The 20,608-nt window shown below is 37.0% G+C and overlaps 1 protein-coding gene across 1 annotated transcript; it reads right to left on the reverse strand.

The window, feature by feature from the left end:
• Window positions 1–173: 173 nt before the first annotated feature.
• Window positions 174–19,828, reverse strand: ndufs2 (NADH:ubiquinone oxidoreductase core subunit S2). Its single transcript, XM_081359410.1, has 14 exons — window positions 19,675–19,828; window positions 17,867–17,970; window positions 17,585–17,775; window positions 16,757–16,877; window positions 16,436–16,548; window positions 14,929–15,003; window positions 14,237–14,314; window positions 13,959–14,044; window positions 12,936–13,055; window positions 12,461–12,590; window positions 9,332–9,427; window positions 4,361–4,444; window positions 3,673–3,730; window positions 174–352 (listed from the first exon to the last, which is right to left on the reverse strand). Exons 1-14 carry the CDS (start codon window positions 19,773–19,775, stop codon window positions 315–317), a joined length of 1,395 nt encoding a protein of 464 aa, XP_081215536.1. The 5' UTR covers window positions 19,776–19,828; the 3' UTR covers window positions 174–314.
• Between the last annotated feature and the right edge of the window lie 780 nt (window positions 19,829–20,608).

Here is a 20,608-nt window from a genome sequence, read left to right on the forward strand (position 1 = left end):
ATATATATATATATATATATACATATATATATATATACACAATCTGCAGATTCTACGTGCAAATTTGTACTTTTACAGACCGTCGTATTGCAGCACTGGTAATGTGGCCTTCCTTGTTTGCAAGTCACATTAGATAAAAGCACCTTCTGAATTTAAAGAAAAAGAAATTGCACTTTTTCCCAAGTTTTAAAATATTTATTAGGTTTCATAAGCATTTACACAGAGAAATAAGAGGAACTTCTGTCGTAACATCACTAGAATGGATTGCAAAGACAGAATCATAACCAGACACTCAGGGAAGCACATTGGCGTCCTCAGCGGTCCACTTCACCAAACACGATGTCCTGAGTGCCTGTGGGGAGAGACAACAGGTTGTTTCAGGTCACCATCGTAACAGTTATTAAATACTGAGGATATTTCTGCGAAAAATGTTTATTCTTTATCCTATCCTGGTTTAATTTTCAGAAACAATGCATTAAGCTTAAGAACAATAGCAGTGCAATACTTTGCTACAGGAAATGACAGGCTGAAATAACTTAGTGCAATATCCCTTATTCATATATAAATGTCTGTTGACATCACTACTATCTGAATTATTTGTCTTATTAATTTCAATGTGTCAGGCTTCAGGTCTCTAAAGATTATGCTGCCTGATATTGCAAACTGGTATTTCTTACCATCTTATTTTAACGTATTGTTGTAATTATAAACACACACTGGCTTGTAGCGCAAATAGTTGACCGTTTACTGCAATTTTCTATTCTTAATCTCGTTATTTCCCTATAGCATCTAATGAATCGGAAGTCGCACATTCACAGGAAATAGCTCACTTCTGCATTGCAAAATAAAGTGGATGCATTTAGGATGAAACTGGTTCTTAGTTGCAGATGGACTTTAGATTCACTGAAAATACGTTTAAAATCAATAATATCACTGCACTGGCCAACATCTATGAGTTTGTTATAACTTTAATATGCCATTAACAAGCAATAAATGTATATGAAATGAACATGAAGGTTTCAAGACATTTGTAACTATAGAAATGTTCATTAATGATCTGTTAAGCATTATATAACTATCTAAGCAGCATTCTGACTGTCTGACTGTTTTGTGCGTTCACAGGCATTCAAATAAGCAGGAAGCTCAAAGTGTGGAAACGCTCAATTAGGGCTGGGCGATATGGCCAAAATTTCATATCCCGATATAGCTCATTTGATATCCCGATAACGATATACATAACGATATAGCAATTTTTCTGTTAATTCAGTTCATGAATAGTCTACCGTAAATCCTCTAATATTGGCCTGTATTCCATTACCGGCCGGGTCTCTAACATTGGCCGGTCTCGCTGTTGGCGGAGGTAAATAATTATTAGAACCAATGTTTTTCTGGGCAGGCCACAACATTATGCTTGTGATAGTAACATGCAAATACCACAGGGGGGCAATGTTTGCTAACGAATCCAAGCCATAGCTACAGTAGCCTGGTCATGTCAATCACTTCGCTCTTGACTCGCACGTGACGTGAGACTTCAGTCACCGGCAGGCTAACGTTGTTTACCATGGCAGCCGCGGAGCCAAAGAGGATTTTTGGCGAAAATCTATTTTTTAACCCCCTGGGTTCGACAATCGCGCCGGCGCGATAGTTTTTTTTTCTTATAAGTGCAAAAGAGATTCAAAATATTCTGTTGACTTTGATCTTAATTACGGAGAGCGCGCGCTATTCAAAAGCAAATAATCTGAGGCAATCCACGCAAACCTGTGACAGTGAACACCCACAATCAGTTGGATATGTTCACTTTCAGGTTCACCTCGTTTTCATTTCGAGGAGCAACGGATCCGGTTGAGGAATAGGTCAGTTCTATATTTGCTTTGTTCTAATCGCAATCTGTACACGCAAAAAGACTGTTTAAATATGAATCGCGTTTCTCTCTCTCTCTCTCTGTGTGTGTGTGTGTGTGTGTGTGTGTGTGTGTGTGTGAATGAATGAATGCACAGATGCGCGCTGTTGTGGAGCTACTAACGGGTTGGGTTGGCTGGTCATCTAGTTGAGAATTAACTTACCCTGGTCTGAACCGCGTTTACTACCGTCTTCCTCCATGTTTGTTTATGTATTGCAGCGTGCATGGGCATGCCGTGAGGTTAATTCTGCCGTAAAACGCCTTATCGTGGCGTAAACGATAGAGCCTTATATAAAACGATAGACATTTTCTATCGTCCAGACGATATATTTCGTCATATCGCCCAGCCCTACGCTCAATGGATCATTGAAGTCTTTGGAGAATTACAGAGAGATCAAATATTTGTAAGCAGAGTGTAAACTGGTGCATCGTGGCTCTGAGTCTGTTTATTTGAGAAGTCTGATAGAGCAACACTTGGACTGGGCTAAAGGCCCGTTCACACCAAGAACGAGAACTATATTAGCGTGACGTCCACACTAGCTGTTGATATCGTTCTGTTTATTCACTGCAGTTAAGTCGTCTGTCGCTTTAAATGCTCGAGTTCGTTAAAGCAGGATGGATTCTGACTGGCTGTCAATGTTTTTATTGGTCATCAGCTGGACAAAATCGGTCTGAAAGTGATTCCAATGATATTGCTTCTCTGTGCCATTATCATTATAGTTGTGGTGTAAACTCTGCTATTCTTTCATATTGAGAACGATTTTTAGAATCATTATAGTTATCGCCTCAAGACAGGAAAAGGTTTTTTTTTACTATTACAAAAATACTAGGGCTGTCAAAATCAACCTCTTAATTAAATAAAGCAAAAAACGTTTTGGTTGCGCTACAGTATATTATCATTCATTCAAGTGCTATTAAACCATTCATGCGAGATAATACGCTGTCTGTGAAGCAGCTCTCTTCTGCCAGTGCCACATTGAACGGACAAAAACATAAAATGATCAAAATTCCTGTTGTCGACTATCCCCGACTATATTCTCTTAGACTAAAAAAGACTAAGAGAAAATCACTCTGCTCTTGACTGAATAACTTTTGTAGCTTTAATAAGGATTAATCTATATTCATTTTATAATTTATGCAGTGAAGATTGTGCAGTGTTTGATTATTTCATTTCTGAATATGTACCCGTTAGACCTACCTGAAAATCTTAAAGCACTGTTTATAAGGTTACATGGGTCTAAAACAACTAAAACAATAACTTTCTTTGTGCATTTTAGCAGGGCAAGTAAAAATCTGAACTGGCCCAATAGGCCAATGGAAAAACCCTTAGCATCGAGCCCTGATATATTGAAGGTCATTGCTAAATGTGACATTTATTATAATGGGTTTATGTGAAGATTGTTTTAAGTTTGCTTAAATTAAAAGTTGTTATATATTTTAAAGCCTATTTAATGTTAAAACTGATAACTTTCAATTATACTGTATCTACATTTCTACATAGACTCATTGTGAAAAGTATTACAATAGAGAAATAAATTAAAAACTTCAATGTTAGTTGCGATTAATTAGTTAATTTTATTAATCGACTGAAAACACTAATAAACATTTTACTGTTAATATCTTAACTGTTACTGGCCTTTTATTTAATTTTCATACTTCAAGCAAATGTGCAGTTCAGCAACAAATTGATGTGACATGCAAATCTCTAGTTACTAAAAAAGCAGACAGAACTGAGATGTTGAACTGTAAGAGAGGGAAGAACTAGTTCTTACCGATGATTGCCACCACGTCAGCAAGCATGTGTCCTTTAGACATCTTATCTAAACCAGCCTGAGAGAAACAGACCACATCATTGTGTGACATCAACACAAACAGGAAAAAGATCAAACTTTTTTTTTTTCTTACACACACTACTATTCAAAAGTTTGGGGACACTAATTTCACTATGACTGACTTTTTTTGAAGAAGTACAAAAAGGAATCAATACTTTTGTTTCGCACCAATGCATTAAAATTGAAACGCACATGAAAAAGTGAATCATGGCTTCTGCAAAATTAAGCAGATTTTGTTTAACTGTTTTAAACATTTATAATAATAAAAAAAATGTTTCTTGAGCAGCAAATCAGTATATTTGAATGATTTCTGAAGGATCGTGTGACACTGAAGACTGGAGTAATGATGCTGAAAATTCAGCTTTACCATCACCAGAATAAAATACAATTAAAAAAATATATTCAAATAGAAGAGTTATTTCAGATTGTAATATTACTGTTTTACTGTATTTTTCATCAAATACATGCAGTCTTGATGAGCATAATGAGACTTCTTTCAAAAACATAAAAGATTTTTCTGACCCCAAACTTTTGAATTGTAGTGTATGTTCTTTTCATTATTTACAAAGCATATTTTATAACGTGTATTATTTTTGGTGAGTGCATTAACAATAACTGATTTAATTACCAAGTGAGCAAAGCCAGGTGCCTTGATCTTGCAGCGGTAAGGCCTGCTGGACCCGTCAGACACCAGATACACACCAAACTCACCCTGCAGGACAACACAAACAAGGAATTATGGGGAATATAGCCATTCTGGGTCTGATTCCTCAATGGTTTTAATAGTTATATACTTAAAAAAAGTAAATCGTATTGCATTTATCAGCAGTCTGTTGCCAAATTATGAGATCAGTTCAGATTTCAGCAGATGTACAACAAATCAAAAGTAAAATACACTGGTTGCATTGTATGTTTCTGATAGTCACGATACTAGAATTTCTAACTTCGATACGATACCTTAAAAAATATCGATATTCGATACCATTTTCGATACCACGGAGAAAAAACTGCCACAATATTAAGGGGGTATTTTTTTTATTTAAAGCTGAATATAACAAGTTTAGAACATGACAATGAGGTATATTTTACAAAAATGTCCTGAGTTCTATCTGTTAATATTTTTTCATTGGACCAGAGCTAACATGAGCCGTTTTATTTTTATTACCTACTGTTATCAAAGATTAAAATATACTACAACAAATGCATTGTTTATCGGTCATAAATGCTGGTTAATACATTAACGTTATTTGATGAACAGATTTAAACACAAACGTGCGTGCATCACGCGCAAAAACAATGCTCACTGGATCGACATGACCTAAGTCAAGTCATCTGTATTTATATAGTGCTTGACAAGATTGTGTCAAAGCACTTAACAGTATCAAATTGGAGGATAGAGTGTCAGTAATGTATAATAATAAGATTAAACATTCAATTTTCAGTTAAAGGCATTTCATTATTGAATTCAGAGATGTCATTGTCTAGCTCAGTTTAGTTTAATTATATCTGTGTAAATCAAATTGATGATAATCGCTGATGAAGGCAAATTGCAGAATTAAATCATATTTGTTTTAATAAAGTTAAATTGGCAAAAGTTAATTTACATTTGACTACAGTGAAAATATTTACTTCTAAGATTCCTCAGTCAGATTATATTAACTTTAAGAATTACAGTGAAAAAACGAGACAACATTCATAACAACAATACTAGGCCATCTTGGTTAAAATGAGAAGTTACAGGGGAGTTACAGTTAGTTATAGGGGAATTCAGAAAGAGGTGACCCATTGATGCTGAGTAGCATACAGTTACATGCTGCTAAATGTACATGTCCCCCTGGAGCTTGTTCCTTTGTTTTCAGAATTAAAAAAAAATGAGTGATGTGAGGGTTATTGATAGCCAAACAATCTTTTGGGTGCCCGCAGCCCGCTTGCAGTGTGAAGCGCGTGTCCGTGCTGTTCTCCGACATGCCCGCTCGCAGTGTGAAGCGCGTGTCCGTGCTGTTCTCCGACATGCCCGCTCGCGGTTTGTTTTTAACGCGTCCACGCTATTCTCCGACATGCCCGCTCGCGGTGTTCTTTATCAACCAAAGCCGGTCGTGAGGGCGCTGCACTCGCCATCTTTCCATACACTTCGCTTTTGCTATTTAACCAGAGCGAATGAGACGAGTGCGGTCACGTGTGGTGTTTGTCAACGCGCCTTTGGAGAGAAGTGAAAGTGACAGCTCGGCTTGTATGGGAGTATCGATACTTCGGGACATTAGTATTGGTACCGTTCAGATATTTCACTATCAATATTTATCGAAATATCAATATTTTGGACAACACTAGTTTCTGATTGGCTGAAAAGAACCGGGGTCAGTTGCATAAACTGCAAGTTAGTCATCAAATTTCTTTCTTTATTTTTTAAGTCAGTTACATAAAAACATAGATTGGTCTAATTTGATACCGGAAAGTAAGACTGATTAGACCTAACTAGTTGATTATGCGAGTTCTTAAGACACAGTCTTAACATATAATGGCTAGATCAGGGGTGGGCAAACTTTTTGGCTCAAGGGCCACACTGGGTTTTAAAATTTGACAGAGGGCCGGCCCAGTAGCAGATTATAACACGATCTCATGAAAGTGCGTATCTGTACCACGAATCTTATTTCTCGTGCCATTTATATGCCAAAATTTTTTTTTTGCGTGCATATGCTACGCACTGTAAACCCCTTGGTTAGGATTAGGGCTGCGGAGTGCGTGCCTATTACACGCCATAAAGTGCGTATCATATGCACGCGAAAACTGCGTACCATAAGCACTACAAATACAATACGTGGTATTCGCACTTTCATGAGATCGGGCTGAGCAAACACATTTACGTTGTGGCAACGTCTGCGCGAAATTCAACAACTGAGAGATGACATTCTGACAATACATTATTTATGCTAGATATCCCCCATTTAGCATGTTATGTTTTGAGGTTAATTTTTAATTTTGTCAGATGTTAGATAATTATAGCCTATTTTTAAATATTGTTTATCCTTATTATTATTTAATTGGCCTAACAGTAAATTAGAAACAAAACACCTGCAAGTGTACACTTAGAAAAGTAAAAATGACAGAAGGTTACGTTAATTCAACTTTATTAAAACTGCATATGGCATCAATTTGCACTTCCAAAAGTCATACATTTGTGGAAAAAAAAACGAAATAAACGAATGTATTAATTTATTTTATGTATAATAAAATAAAACACAAAAAGCAAAGGCAGATCAGAACATTTAATGAACAAAACCGTTTAACCGGGTTCTGTACATGGCAGACAGGGGTAGTCGAAAGCCGGGCGATAAAGGTCGGTAAACAGAATCAGTCAGGATAGGATACATCCACAAATCCAGAGGAGCAAAGAAACTAAATAGCAGACAAATCAAAGGAAAAACTAAACGGGTGTGCAAGCGGTTACCAAACATGTTTTTCTCATTGAGTTTCCAAAAAAGGAAAAAACATTAACGTGCAACAAGTCTATGCGCTTATGTCGCTGTCTGTTTGGTTTCCATGGTGACGCGTCATTGCTTGTTACGTGACACACCGCAGCCACAACAGCGCTGAAATGAATCAGTGTTAATTTCGTTAACGAAAACTATGACGAAAAATGTTCGTTGACGACCTTTTTTTTCCCTGACTAAGACGAGACGATGAGAGACGACACCCACGTCACTAAACGATAACTGTGACTATATCAACACATGCATTATCGTTGACGAAAAAAGACGAGACTGAAATGTGTTAAATCAATTTTAAACTTGACCAAAACCACTTGTTTGAGTCAAATAAAGGAGACGACAACACATTTACTGTTTTTACGAGCGTTTAGGCATATGGTTGCCAGATTTTAGTAATTTAAATCCCCAGTCAGAGCTTTTCTGTTAAAAGAACACGTTTCCTACCCGGTCTTTTCAATAGTATCTGGCAACCATGTGCTCGCGCGCTCTCTATCTACACTGCTGAAGTAGCGCGGAATCCACGGATGATCTTAAAACACAGATAAGTTAGCTGGAGTTTAGCGATCTTCATTTGAGATTTTCTACTTAAATTAAAGTGTCATTTCTCATTTAGTCCGTCTGTGTTCTGCCACGAGGCGCGCTGTTTGTACGACTCAAATCCGCGATCAAAATGCAGGCTGATATCCAACAGTGTTTTTAATGTTGATCATATTATACGAACAAGAATGCAATGTTTTCTGAATAACCACACGATTTCAAATGTGACATTGATTTTATACAACAGTTCAACAAACAGAAGGGTATTAAGTGATGTAGCCTACTACATTTAAAACAGTATTGTCAGTAGGCTTATTGCTCTATTTTACAACGAAAGCCATAGCAGAACTGCAGCACACAGCGGTGATTCATGAACGAATCTGTGGCTTTGAACGAATCGTGAGATTCAGTGACCCGTTCATAAATATAGCAACTTGCTTTGTTACTGAATGAATTGAATGACTCCATAAAAGTATCACTTCATTTTTACCATCATTGCATATTTATTGAACATTGTTTTATTTAAAGCATTATTTATTTCATAAAGGTACTTATAAAGGTAAAAATTGAACTGGAAAAATCGATTAAAGGGGGCAAATACTGTCCCTTAATGGAAAAGGTGTGACTGCAGTCTAAGTGGAAGAGAGGGTGTATGGCACTCTAAAAACCACTGAACTAAGGAAAATGGGTATGTAGAACTGCACAAGTGCTACTGCTAAAAAGTGCAATGTCAATACAGCCTGTAACCTTAATTTAAATTTCTCATAAGCTTAATTGAATTGGCCTAGAGAGAAAAATTATGACATTTTTTGTCTAAAGACTACATATAAATAGCTACCCAAATGAATGTCGGTAACTGCAGTTTGACTAAAAGTAATGACAAAAAGTTGACAAAAAATGCAATGACTTTTCGTCAACTAAAACTAGACTAAAACTATGAAAGACAAAATGACTAAAATGTGACTAAGATCAATAAGCATTTTCGTCTGAAGATGAAGACTAAGACTAAATCAAAAATGGCTGCCAAAATTAACACTGAATGAATGATGATCTGCTTTTATGTCATTTTTCCTTTTTTACATTTGTTAGCTATGGCATGAAATATCTGATATTCTGATTTTCAAATATATGCAACGCAATATATATGTATATATAACACAAAGTATTGCAAGAACAAGGCAAAATGAACACGATCATAAGACAATTTTTTAAATACTCTACGGGCCGGACTAAACAGCCTAACGGGCCGTATGTGGCCCGCGGGCCGTATGTGGCCCGCGGGCCGTAGTTTGCCCACCCCTGGGCTAGATCGTAAGAGTCACTTATTCGTGAATCAGACATACACTGGTCGTGCTGTGTTGCGGCATTGTTGGATTAAAAACACCACCACAAAAAAAATACCTTTACAAAGCACCACAGAGACAATAACTTTAGAAAGCCACATTCCCCACATGTGCATGCTGACTAACAAATTCGCCCAAAACCTCACCATACTGGATGAAAAGACGAACAAAAACCACTGAACAACAATTTCTCTTGAGAACGGATGGTGTGCAGGTCACTGTTGTCACACTCACCTTCGGTGCCTCTACGGCGGTGTACGTGGCTCCTGGAGGAACCTGGTAGCCTTCAGTGTAGAGCTTAAAGTGATGAATGAGAGATTCCATTGACGTCTGCATAAAAACAAAACAAGAGACGTTAGTTTACGTTACAGGACACAAACATGAAAGCGTCTGAAACCTTTTTTTCTTAAAGGCGAAGTGTGCTTTTCTTGTTATATAATATAAATGTTTTCTCATTTCTTAACAGACCCTTTTCACATTTATGTGGTTTCCAGAAGAGGAAGTCACCACAGCTGGGCAAACTTCTATAGTAGTCACTTTTCTTTCACAATTTGAGCCTGATTTTTTGAAATGTCATCCTGGAAAATAACCATGATGATTGTTGTACATGGTTGTTTAAGAGATAAAAAGCTACACACTCCATCAATTAGGGTTAGAAGAACTGTTGCCAAAACATATAACATGCTAGAAACATAATAATCACTGCAATAATGATCCAGTCATAGACTCTTGCGCATATGTCTATTTAAATCCAAACAGCGATTATATACATGCATGTATGAAGTATGAACATATGTATATACTGTCACAGTTTGGATTTAAATAGACAAATGCTTTAGTTATTGCAGTGATTATTATGTTATTTACTGCCAAGGTTATAACATATTATAGCGTTATAAATGTGTATTACATTTTTATAAAATTAAAATATGAAAAACTTTACTAGACTTTAGCTCAGCTTTTGATGTATTGGATCTTAAATTATTGCTGGACAAACTGAAATGTTATAAATGTACTTCTCATACTGTACATTGATTTAAAAGTTATCAGTCTAATAGGGGACAATGTGTATTTTATAGTGGAAGTTATTCAGATGTGGTGTGCCTCAAGGAAGTTGCTTAAGACCATTATTATTTTCTATTTTAACAATGATCTTCCTCTTGTTTTAAAGTGTGCACGGACAGTCATGTATGCATGCATCAATTGAGCAATTGTCTGTCTACTGCTTTGGATGAGGAATTACAATTAGTTGTAAAGTGGGTATGGAATAATAAGTTGTCTCTAAATTTGAACAAAACCAAAAGCATTGTGTTTGGATCAAATTCTAACTTAAAATCCAAACCACAGTTAAATCTGTCTGTAAAGAGTATGCATATTGAACAGGTAGAGGAAATAAGGCTTCTTGGTGTATGTTAGACAGCAGGCTTAAGTGGTCAAAACAGATAGAAAATATGGTAGCAGTTATGGGAAGAGGTCTGTTAGTCATAAAGAGAGGTGCAAAGAAATGTGTGGTCGAGTGCATCAAGGAAAGACTTAAATAGAGCCGCACTTTCAACTGTAATAGTAGGGCTAATATAATAAGAATGCACAAAACTTTAGGTTGGCCACTGGTGAAGGAAAAGGTGATTATCTCCCTGCTTTGTTTCATAAGAAATATTTCAGAGTCTAGAGTTCCTAATGCCCTGTACTGCCAACTTTTGTATAGTAGTACTAGTCCAGGCAGGCATTAAAGGGATGATTTTTACTTCCCATTTCAAAAACCAATGCAAAACAACAGACTGAGGAATGAAAATATGGAAAGACTTGCCATCGGATATTACATATTTTTTTAACATGTAAAATGAGGTTTAAAAAAATCTTTAAAGGAATATTTAATGGCACAATATTACAATATCACACTAATGAATTGTTGATTTTGATATTGGAACGAATTCTGGGTTTGTATGTTTAATTGACTGGACTTTTACGCCCGTTTCACACAGACTCCGTTTGCAGTGTGTATTTTTTTCCGTACCCATGTTAACAGGTTAGAGCTTTCACACTGCACGCGGATGCGGTCCGGCGATCCGTTCCAGGTGCGATGCGTATACAGCAGTGCAGCGATCGTTTCCGCACCGAGTCTATTTCTGCTGTGCTGCACGCGCTGAATTTAAGTGACAGCGAATAGGTTGTGGTCAAAATGAACACAGATTGACATGAAAATATAATAGTCTCACCATAATTGCATTTAATTAAATAAAATGTAGTAATCTCACCATAAATGTATTTAATTTAATACTACTATTTTATTTTACATAGTCATCTTTTTTTACTTTAAGACCGGGATAAAGCAAGGAAAACTACAATTTACCTCAACAAGGCGACATATGAACAACACTCGTCTCAGTCATGGAGGTGGAAAAACAAGTTCTTTGTGATAGGCAAGATTTGTTGTATTAAAATTTAAATGCAAAAGAAAAGGCATGAGAGTCTGCTGTTTTTTTGGTTATTTGGTTATAATAGCTTTGGTTAGCTATTTTTTTTTTTTTTCAGATTTTATTTTAAGTAGGCTACATGGTTAAATATTTTACCACTTGCTTGAGCAACTTAATATATAAATCTATAGAAGTAGCATTGAATAGTACGTTGTTTAAACCATGTTTAAACGTCTATTAAATAGTGTGTATGTGTACAAAGAGAATAGCAATGCTGACAAACTTTTTTTAAATAAAAGTTGCTGCATAACTTCTGGATTTGAAATAAAAATAGTGAGTATGTGTTTGTGGTACAGCCATGGGTCAGCTACGCACTGCAAACGCAGCATATGTGAAAGCACTATAGCGCATGCTGAGGCAGTCTCTGGGTATCAGAGACCGCAAACGCAGCGCAACACGCACAGCACACGGAGTATGTGTGAAACGGGCGTTATTGATGTTGAATAATGTAGTTCTGTATTTTTACTTGTTGGGACCCCAGGAAGAGTAGCCACTACCTAGGTAGAGGCTAATGGGGATCCAAATAAACAAACAAACTACTTTCTTTGACCCCCCCAACATCTTATTTCGATGTCCTTCAGGGGCTAATGTCCATGGAATATGAAGAGACAATTATAATTAAGCCATTTAAAGATTTTGTTTAACACTGTGGTGCTTTAAAACATTGTTTGAGCATCTCGACAAAGACAAATTGGCTCAACCAATGGCTTGAGTTTTGGGCAAGACTGTATGGCTGACCAAAATTAGGGGAGTGTTTGGAAAAAACAGTTTGAAAAAGTCATTTAGTGACATTATTGGTGCAGAAATGACACAATGCATTTTTAAATAAGCTTATAAAATGACATTTCTTGCCATTTGAACATAATATACATATGCAAACATATCTTACCTTCATCTCAGATCTCTTGGGTGGGGCTATTTTAGCATCATCTACTTTAATCTCTCCGGCAGGCATTTTGTTGAGACTCTGAAGCATGATACGCAGAGACTGCCTCATTTCCTCAACACGGCACAGATATCTGAAAGTTAAGCATAGGAATACTTGCATCACTTTCTATGTTTGAACGCAATACATTTTCAAAACCAATCTGTGATATCACGTTATTTACAGTACAAACTCCTAATGTAAAATGTAATATGAAATTATATTTAGTCGGATCGTCTCACAACATATTTAATCTTTTTTTAAGTGGCACTCTTCACTCCACATTTCACATGTGATACAATCAGCATATGTGGTGAGAAAGCTGAGCAGAGTATAAGACCAATTTATAGCCTGTGGTTGCATTTAGATTTCCTGTCATTGAGCTGCCAGAAACTCTTAAACCCAATCTAAAAAAGAAAACATTGACATGTGTGGTCACCTGTCATAGCAGTCGCCATTACTTCCAACGGCCACGTCAAACTCCACCTCGTCGTATTTGTCGTATGGTTGACTCTTCCTCAGATCCCATTTAATACCAGAACCTCTGAGCATCACTCCGCTGAAAGAGATCAAGAGCGATTTAAACAACCGTTCAGTTCAGTTACTGGATACTATGTACATCCTCAGTGAACATCAATTAGGCTGCTGTATACAATTAACAATATCACATACACAGATTTTAAAGGGATAGTTCAACCAAAAAAATAATATTCTGTCATCATCAGGCTCAAAACCCGTATGACTTCCTAAAACACCAGATATAGTAACAGCTGTGATGTTTCACTTGAATCAATGATGTTATTGTGTAGTCAGGGACAATATTATTTAGTACTATAGCCAAATGAGGAAGTTCCTAGGACTATCTATTAAAATGCATTCAGTTCCATGAAATCTAAATAATATGACTAATTTATGTGGATGACACTGTGTCAATTATGCAGTGCTGCTCTTTATATGTCTCACACACACAACCCCCCCCCCACCAAATGTTCTCTTTAAACTGTAAACTTGGATATTAAACTGTACTGTTTAGTATTAACTGTAAACCTTTCTATGTATTTACTCATTATTAACATTATAATTATAAAACATGCTAAGTTATTTTTATCATCATCATTATTATTAATAATAATAATACATTTCTTAAAATACTCTGTGGTCTAAGATTAACATCTCATTAACATACAGTGTTGCACTTGACTTGTGAGTGATTTTTCACATCACTTGAGCCATGATGATGAATATTATCACCATACAAAGATTTATTCGAAATGCCTTCATGCAAATTACTTTGCTTCTGTTCCTGTTTGTGTTTGATTTAGAAATAAATTGGTCTGTCTCCATTAGTTACTGTAAGCACATCTACTAAAGTAACTTCTGTGTATGCAGGCGAGAGAGAGTGAGACACTTGAGCTGCAGCTCTGACCAATCAGATTGACTTCATAATAATAAACTGTTTTACCTGAAGCCGTAATTGAGTGCCTCCTCTGCCCCAATAACACCAATGCCAACAGTTCTGTTCTTCCAGATACGGTTATTGGTCAGCATCTGAAACAATAAGGACAGTTGAATTCATTCAGAAACTCCACATAATTACTGCCAATCAAATGAAAACATGCATTTTGAAAAAGAAACATTAATCTACATGCTCAGTAAGACAAATATCACATTTTTAGAGACATATTTAATACTAACTAGCACTTTTCTTGAGTAAAACCAGTTGCATTTCGGTGCACATACCTCCTCAAGTTCATCAATGCGAATAGAGAAGTTCTTGCACCATTCATAGATGTCGTCCATGAGACCAAGAGGCAAGTCCTGCAAGAAGAGTGATCAACAGGTTGAGGCAGACAAGTTATAACATCTCGTGCTCAAAATTGGAATATCGAATAAACATTCGCGAATACGGCACAAGAACAAAATAAAATTGTCACTAACTGGAAAAGTGGCACAAAATATCTAATAAAAATCAGAGCGCGCAGACGAAACACAATAAACGCTGTCATGTTCTCTTGCGTTCGGAGGCAAATGCCTTGTGTTTGGGAATACAATCGTGTGAGACGCTTCTAATTAAACCCAACCATTTTAAAGACAGATTTTGTCTCATTTCAGAATGATCAAACCAACGTTTGAGATGCTGTGCGATGAAACTGATCCATTGGTTAGTCCGGTTATCCAATCACATCCACTGTTGAAACAAAGTCACTTTTTTTTTGTGCATCAAAGGATTTATACGGTAAATGTGTCTCCATCGTAATTTATGCGCATGTCCTTTTATGGGAATAAAAAATAATCTGCCTCAATTGAGCGCACAAGTTTTTTATGCTCTTTTTTTTTAATTCATGTGAATCTTGGCATCTTTTTATGCCATATCCCAAAATTAGCATAAAAATAAGTGGATGGAAACATGGCTAATGTTCATCAAACTGCACCTGATGAACTCCACCGGGTCTGACGTATGCAGCGTGCATCCTGGCTCCAGACACTCTCTCATAGAACTCAAACATCTGCAAGACACCAACAAACAGACAATTCAATGGTAACTAGGTTCAACACAAACAAACAACAGTTTAGTAGCATCTTGTATAGGGCTGAAACTAAAGATTTGTTGATTAATCAGATTTAAACAAGCCAGGTTTTATTTTTTTTTATTTTTTTTTTAAAGAGAAAGTTATTACATCCTCCCCAATGTTGTTCTCCAGTGTGCAAACTGAAGAATTTATACATGTAGGCTATGCTATACATTATGTTAAAAGTGTATATTAAAATATACACAGATGAGCCAAAACATTATGACCACCTGCCTAATGTGCTGTTGGTCCCTGTAGGTTGCGAGTGGATCAAACTTGTTGGTCCAGCACATCTCACAGATGCTCAGTTGGATTGAGATCTGGAGAGTTTGGAGGCCGAGCAACATCTAGAACTCTCCATCATGTTCCTGTAACATTCCTGAAAAATGTGTGCCGAGTGTCAGGTGCTTTATCCTGCTGAAAGAGCCACTTCCACCAGGGAACACCAGTGTCATGAAGGGATGTATCTGAACTGGAACAATCTTTAGGTTTGTGGCACGTGTCAAATTTGCGTCCACATGAATGGCCGGACCCAGGGTTTCCCAGATCACACACTTCCTCCAGCGGCTTGTCGTCGTCCCACAGTGATCATGGTGCCGTCACTTCCCCAGGTAAACGGCACACACGGCCGTCTACGTGATGTACAAGAAAACAGGACCTTCTTTCACAGCTCCAAGGTCCAGTTCCGACGCTCACGTGCCCATTGTAAGCGCTTTCGACGGTGGACAGGGGTCATCATAGACACTCTGATTGGTCTGCGGCTACAGTGGCTTTCTCCTATAACCATCATTAAAATTTTGTAGACCTTCTGTTGGCTCGGACCAGATGGGATAGCCTTTGTTGTCCTTGTGCGTCGATGAGCCTTGGGCACCCAACACCCTGTCACTGTTTGTGGTTTGTCTCTCCTTGGACATGGTTGGTAAATTCTCACCACTGATGACCAGGAGCGAACCTTGCCGTTAAAGAGATGCCTTGCCATAACAATTTGGCCCTTGTCAAAGTCGCTAAGATTTTTATTCCTGCCCATTTCTCCTGCATCCAACACGTTGATTACGAGAACTGATTGTTTGTTTCCCATCGAATCTACCCAGACCTTAATATGTGGCCTTGTTAGGAGATGATCAACGATATGCGCTTCACCTGTGACTGCTCATAATGTTTTGGCTCATCAATATAAACATTACATTGGAAACCAATAAAGTAAAATCAAAAACAGACAAAAAGGTATCTTTGTATTGTAATTATATTCATGTACATTACAACATTTGCTTTAAAGTTACTGTTCTCAGGAAAATACAATTTTAAACGCATTTAATGTCCTACAAAATGCATGTTTACCGTACTGTAAAAAACAAATAAATGTTTTTACCTTCTCTCTCTCCTCAAACAACCAGAAGAAGGGAGTCATGGCACCGATGTCGAGGGCGTGGGTGGTGACGCCCATGATGTGGTTCAGGATACGGGTCATTTCTCCATACAGCACTGAGGAGGCCATATAACACATTTATGCAGCTGATACAACCAATCAGACACATTCAAAAACAATCAATGCAAACTCAATTCATTGTGGAACTGTAACATTTATGCAATTTTTGGGGGATTTCTTTTAGCAAAATGAACTCTGGTTTAAATCTAATTTGGATTCATGAGTGCAAACCAGATTGAAAGCGCTGTAGTTTTAGTTCCTCACCTCTGATCCACTGTGCGCGGGGTGGAGCCTGGATGTTAAGAAGCTTTTCCACAGCCAGAGAATATGCCTGTTCATTACACATCATGGACACATAGTCAAGCCTGTCGAAGTATGGAAGAGCCTACAGCAACACAAACACACACACATTACAGCCAATAATACTCAATAACAGACAACAGCATAATAAAGCATCAGAAAACAGCAGTTATGACAGCTTTTTCTTTTTATGACTTATAACAGTTTGTGATGTACAGCATAACATTTCTATAATTTAAGTTCAACAGACAGTTTTATCCAAAGTGACTTACATTGCTTTAAAGAAATACATTTTATCAATAGAGCTAAATTGAGGATCCCACTTCAGTTGGCACTTTATTTAAAGGTATAAATATATCAGGATCAGAAAAATATATAAGGATCCCACTTTATATAAAGAGCTGGGCAATAATAAAGCTACATTTTGCGACAAAATAAAATCTCTTTCCATGAATTAAGTGGCTGTGTTTATTTATGTTACCGAGGAGGAAGTAGAAGGTGTGGGAATCACCAGAGGCCCCATGATATGATATTATCACGATTCTTATGCCACGATGCGATATTATTGCGATTTTAAACACTTGTGATATGCTGAGTATTGCAAAAAAAAAAAATAATTATTTATTGCAAATGCCCCAAAAGGAAAACTTTGTCCATGCAAATTTTTTTTTATCTTCATCTTCATATCAATCTCCGTCCCTTCCTTTTTCAATATTTTCTTCCTTATATTTTAGAACAGAAATGACATATTTGCACACTGAACTAAGCAGTTGATAATAGTGTCTTAAGTACCTGTAAATATGTCTTGTACTCGATGAGTTTCTCTGTGCCGCGGTGCAGGAGGCCGATGTGAGGGTCGCACTTCTTCACCGACTCTCCGCTGAGCTCCATCACCAGACGCAGCACTCCATGAGCCGCCGGGTGCTGAGGGCCGAAGTTAATGGTGAGGTTGGACACCTCCTTCTCTGCTGGTGGGTCCTTATCTGAGAGAGATGAAGATCTTTTCAATATTGTGGTTGGCCTTATATGGTGATCGTGTAAATACGCAAGTCACTAATCCAAAATCAAACCAACCGTTCCACGGTGGAGGAGCCCACTTCTCAGTGATGACACTGGGGTACATCACCGCTCCAGCGTACTGCTCTGCCCACTCCACATCTGGCTGCCATTGCTTCTGCCTGGACAGACAGGAAACACACAGTCGTTGAGTCCCAAATGACACACTATACACTATGTACGGTAACACTTTATTTGACAATGTCATTGTTACACATGTTACATGAAGTTACTAAAGTAATAAGTATAAATTATGCATAATTACATGTGACTAACCCTAAACCAACCCCTATAGTGAGTACATGGAGTTACTTAATATTACTTATTACTTAATATTTATAGTACAGTGTAACAGAAAGATACCTTAAACAAATGGGTTACACTTTATTTTAAGGTGTCATTGTTACAGTGTAATTATATATTTAAGTACCGAGTAATATTAAGCAACTACATGTACTTACTATAGGGTTAGGATTTGGTTGAGGGTTAGTTGCATGCAATTATGCATATTTTACTGTTATTACTACGCTAAGTACATATAACATATGTAACAAGGACACTGTAAAATAAAATGTTACCAAAAAAAAAGAAACCCTATGTACCAAAAATTGTAACCCTATGTACCTGACCATGTATTGTACGAACTTTATAAGGTTATTTTGTCTTGATTCAACAAATACTACAATTTATACTACAAAACGGCATAGGAAAGTGCACAAGTATGCAAACACTGATTTTTTTATTGACTTGCACGGATAATGCACAGAGACATACACTCAAACATCAAGAACAAGAATTGCGAGTTTACAAATTACAAGATGTCAGCATTTACACAGTGGCCTCAATATATATTTGTAAACCACACTTATATTTAAGTTATGAATTAGGCTAATACCATAAAACTACTAATTTTTAAAGTCGGCATGAAACGGTAGGTTGTGAGTCTTTTCTTCCATATTGTAACAAAAAAAAAAGTGGGGCGGGACTTGATTTAGTCAATTATGAATTAATTGGATTGTTGTGGTTTGCTATTGGCTGATCTCATGTGAGTGACAGGTTGTCCCGCCCTCATGTGAGTAAACACATCAGAGAAGTCATTTTGATTAAAGATTACAAGGGCACATGAAGAAAAATGATGTGCACAGATAAATCATGCAATATTCCACAAAAAAAACAAAAATAATTGTCAGTTTTGTTTTCTCTTTTAAAAAGTGCACAAACTTTGTCTTCATTTTGAACTATATTAATCGTTTAAAAATTAAAACAACAACAACCAAAACACATCTGACTGAAATGTTTTGCTGGAAAACGGTGCTTGTGCTTTTTTCCCTTAAAAATAAATGCCATTTGGCTTGATGTTTTGTTATCTAATGCAATGACATTCAAACAGTGTGATGTGTGGCTTCAGTACTTTCTGTAGGCCACTTTTACTACAGATATTAAGATAGGTTTGCGTTGTCGGACATTTCAAAACATAAAGCAAAGCAGATGTACAAGTAATTGGGAAAAAAATATAATTAAATATAAACTAGGAGTTGTTTGTTTACTGCTCATGTTTAATCTCCACCGGCTAACGTTACATGTTCATTTACAGCAGTTAATTAAAACTTTGGCGGAGGGGGAAAATGACAATCAAATAGTGACATGCAATAATGAGAATTAACAGGTAAGTTACAGTTAAGTAATATTGTAAATTTCCATGCTTGACAAACTCGAAGTCGCAGAAATACTGGTTATCTAATCCTGATAACATTGACAGAAGCAAGCCTCTATCTAACGAACCCGATGCTTAAATTTCACGATACTGGTGAATATAATGTGTGTACCTCTTCTGAAGCAGAACACAGGCTGGAGTGCTGAGATGACTGTTTAAAATGACTGAAGGACGTCCGAGTCTGGAGAGCGACCTCAGCATTGTCGCCGCCATCTTCCCTCCGTTCGCTGTTTCTGCGGTGATCTCGTAACGGAGGACAGCTTTACTGCGGCTCTGTCGCCATCTGCCGGCGGGAGGGTTAAAGCTGTAGGTTCAGTGCGCATTATAACTACACACAAATCTGCCACTAGGTGTCCGTCGACTCTGTAGTTATAGTTTTATGGATAAATGCAACTGCTGATGTGGAATTTAAAAGTAGCCTAAATTTGGTGTGAAATTGTTGCCATCCTCCACTAATTCTCTTTCTGAAGAATCGTTGCAACCGGATTATCGGAGTTAGACACGAGAACCGAACCAATTCGATTCTTGAGCGAATCGTTCTTTTGAGTCGGTTGCCTTCAATGAATTTGACCAGGGGTGTCCTATCCTGCTCTGTCCTACAGAGTTCAGCTAGCTTACTAGACATACTAGAAATTTCCAGGCAGGTGTGCTGAGGCAAGTTAGAGCTAAACTCTGCAGGACAGTGGCCAGTCACTCCACCCCCTGAATTAGACAAATCGAACTGACTGATTCGTTAACGAATCGACTCAATTCACGAACTCAAAGATCCGGTCGCTGTGTGCTCTACTACAGGTACAGCTACTGTGTTATACATAGTAGACTATTATCATGATATGGTACATTTTAATACTTAATGTTCGTGATATTTTAAGTTAATTTTACATATGATGTAATTGTTGATATAATATTTATAGCAGACATTCGTTCAAAAGTTTGGGTTCAGTTAAATATATATTTTAAAGAAATGAATACTTTCTATACTTATATTTTTAATACATTTATATTCAGCGAGGACACATTAATTTGATTAAAAGTGACAGTAAATA

Source organism: Scardinius erythrophthalmus, assembly GCF_964197995.2.
Source record: "Scardinius erythrophthalmus genome assembly, chromosome: 2".
Taxonomy (NCBI): Eukaryota; Metazoa; Chordata; class Actinopteri; order Cypriniformes; family Leuciscidae; genus Scardinius; species Scardinius erythrophthalmus.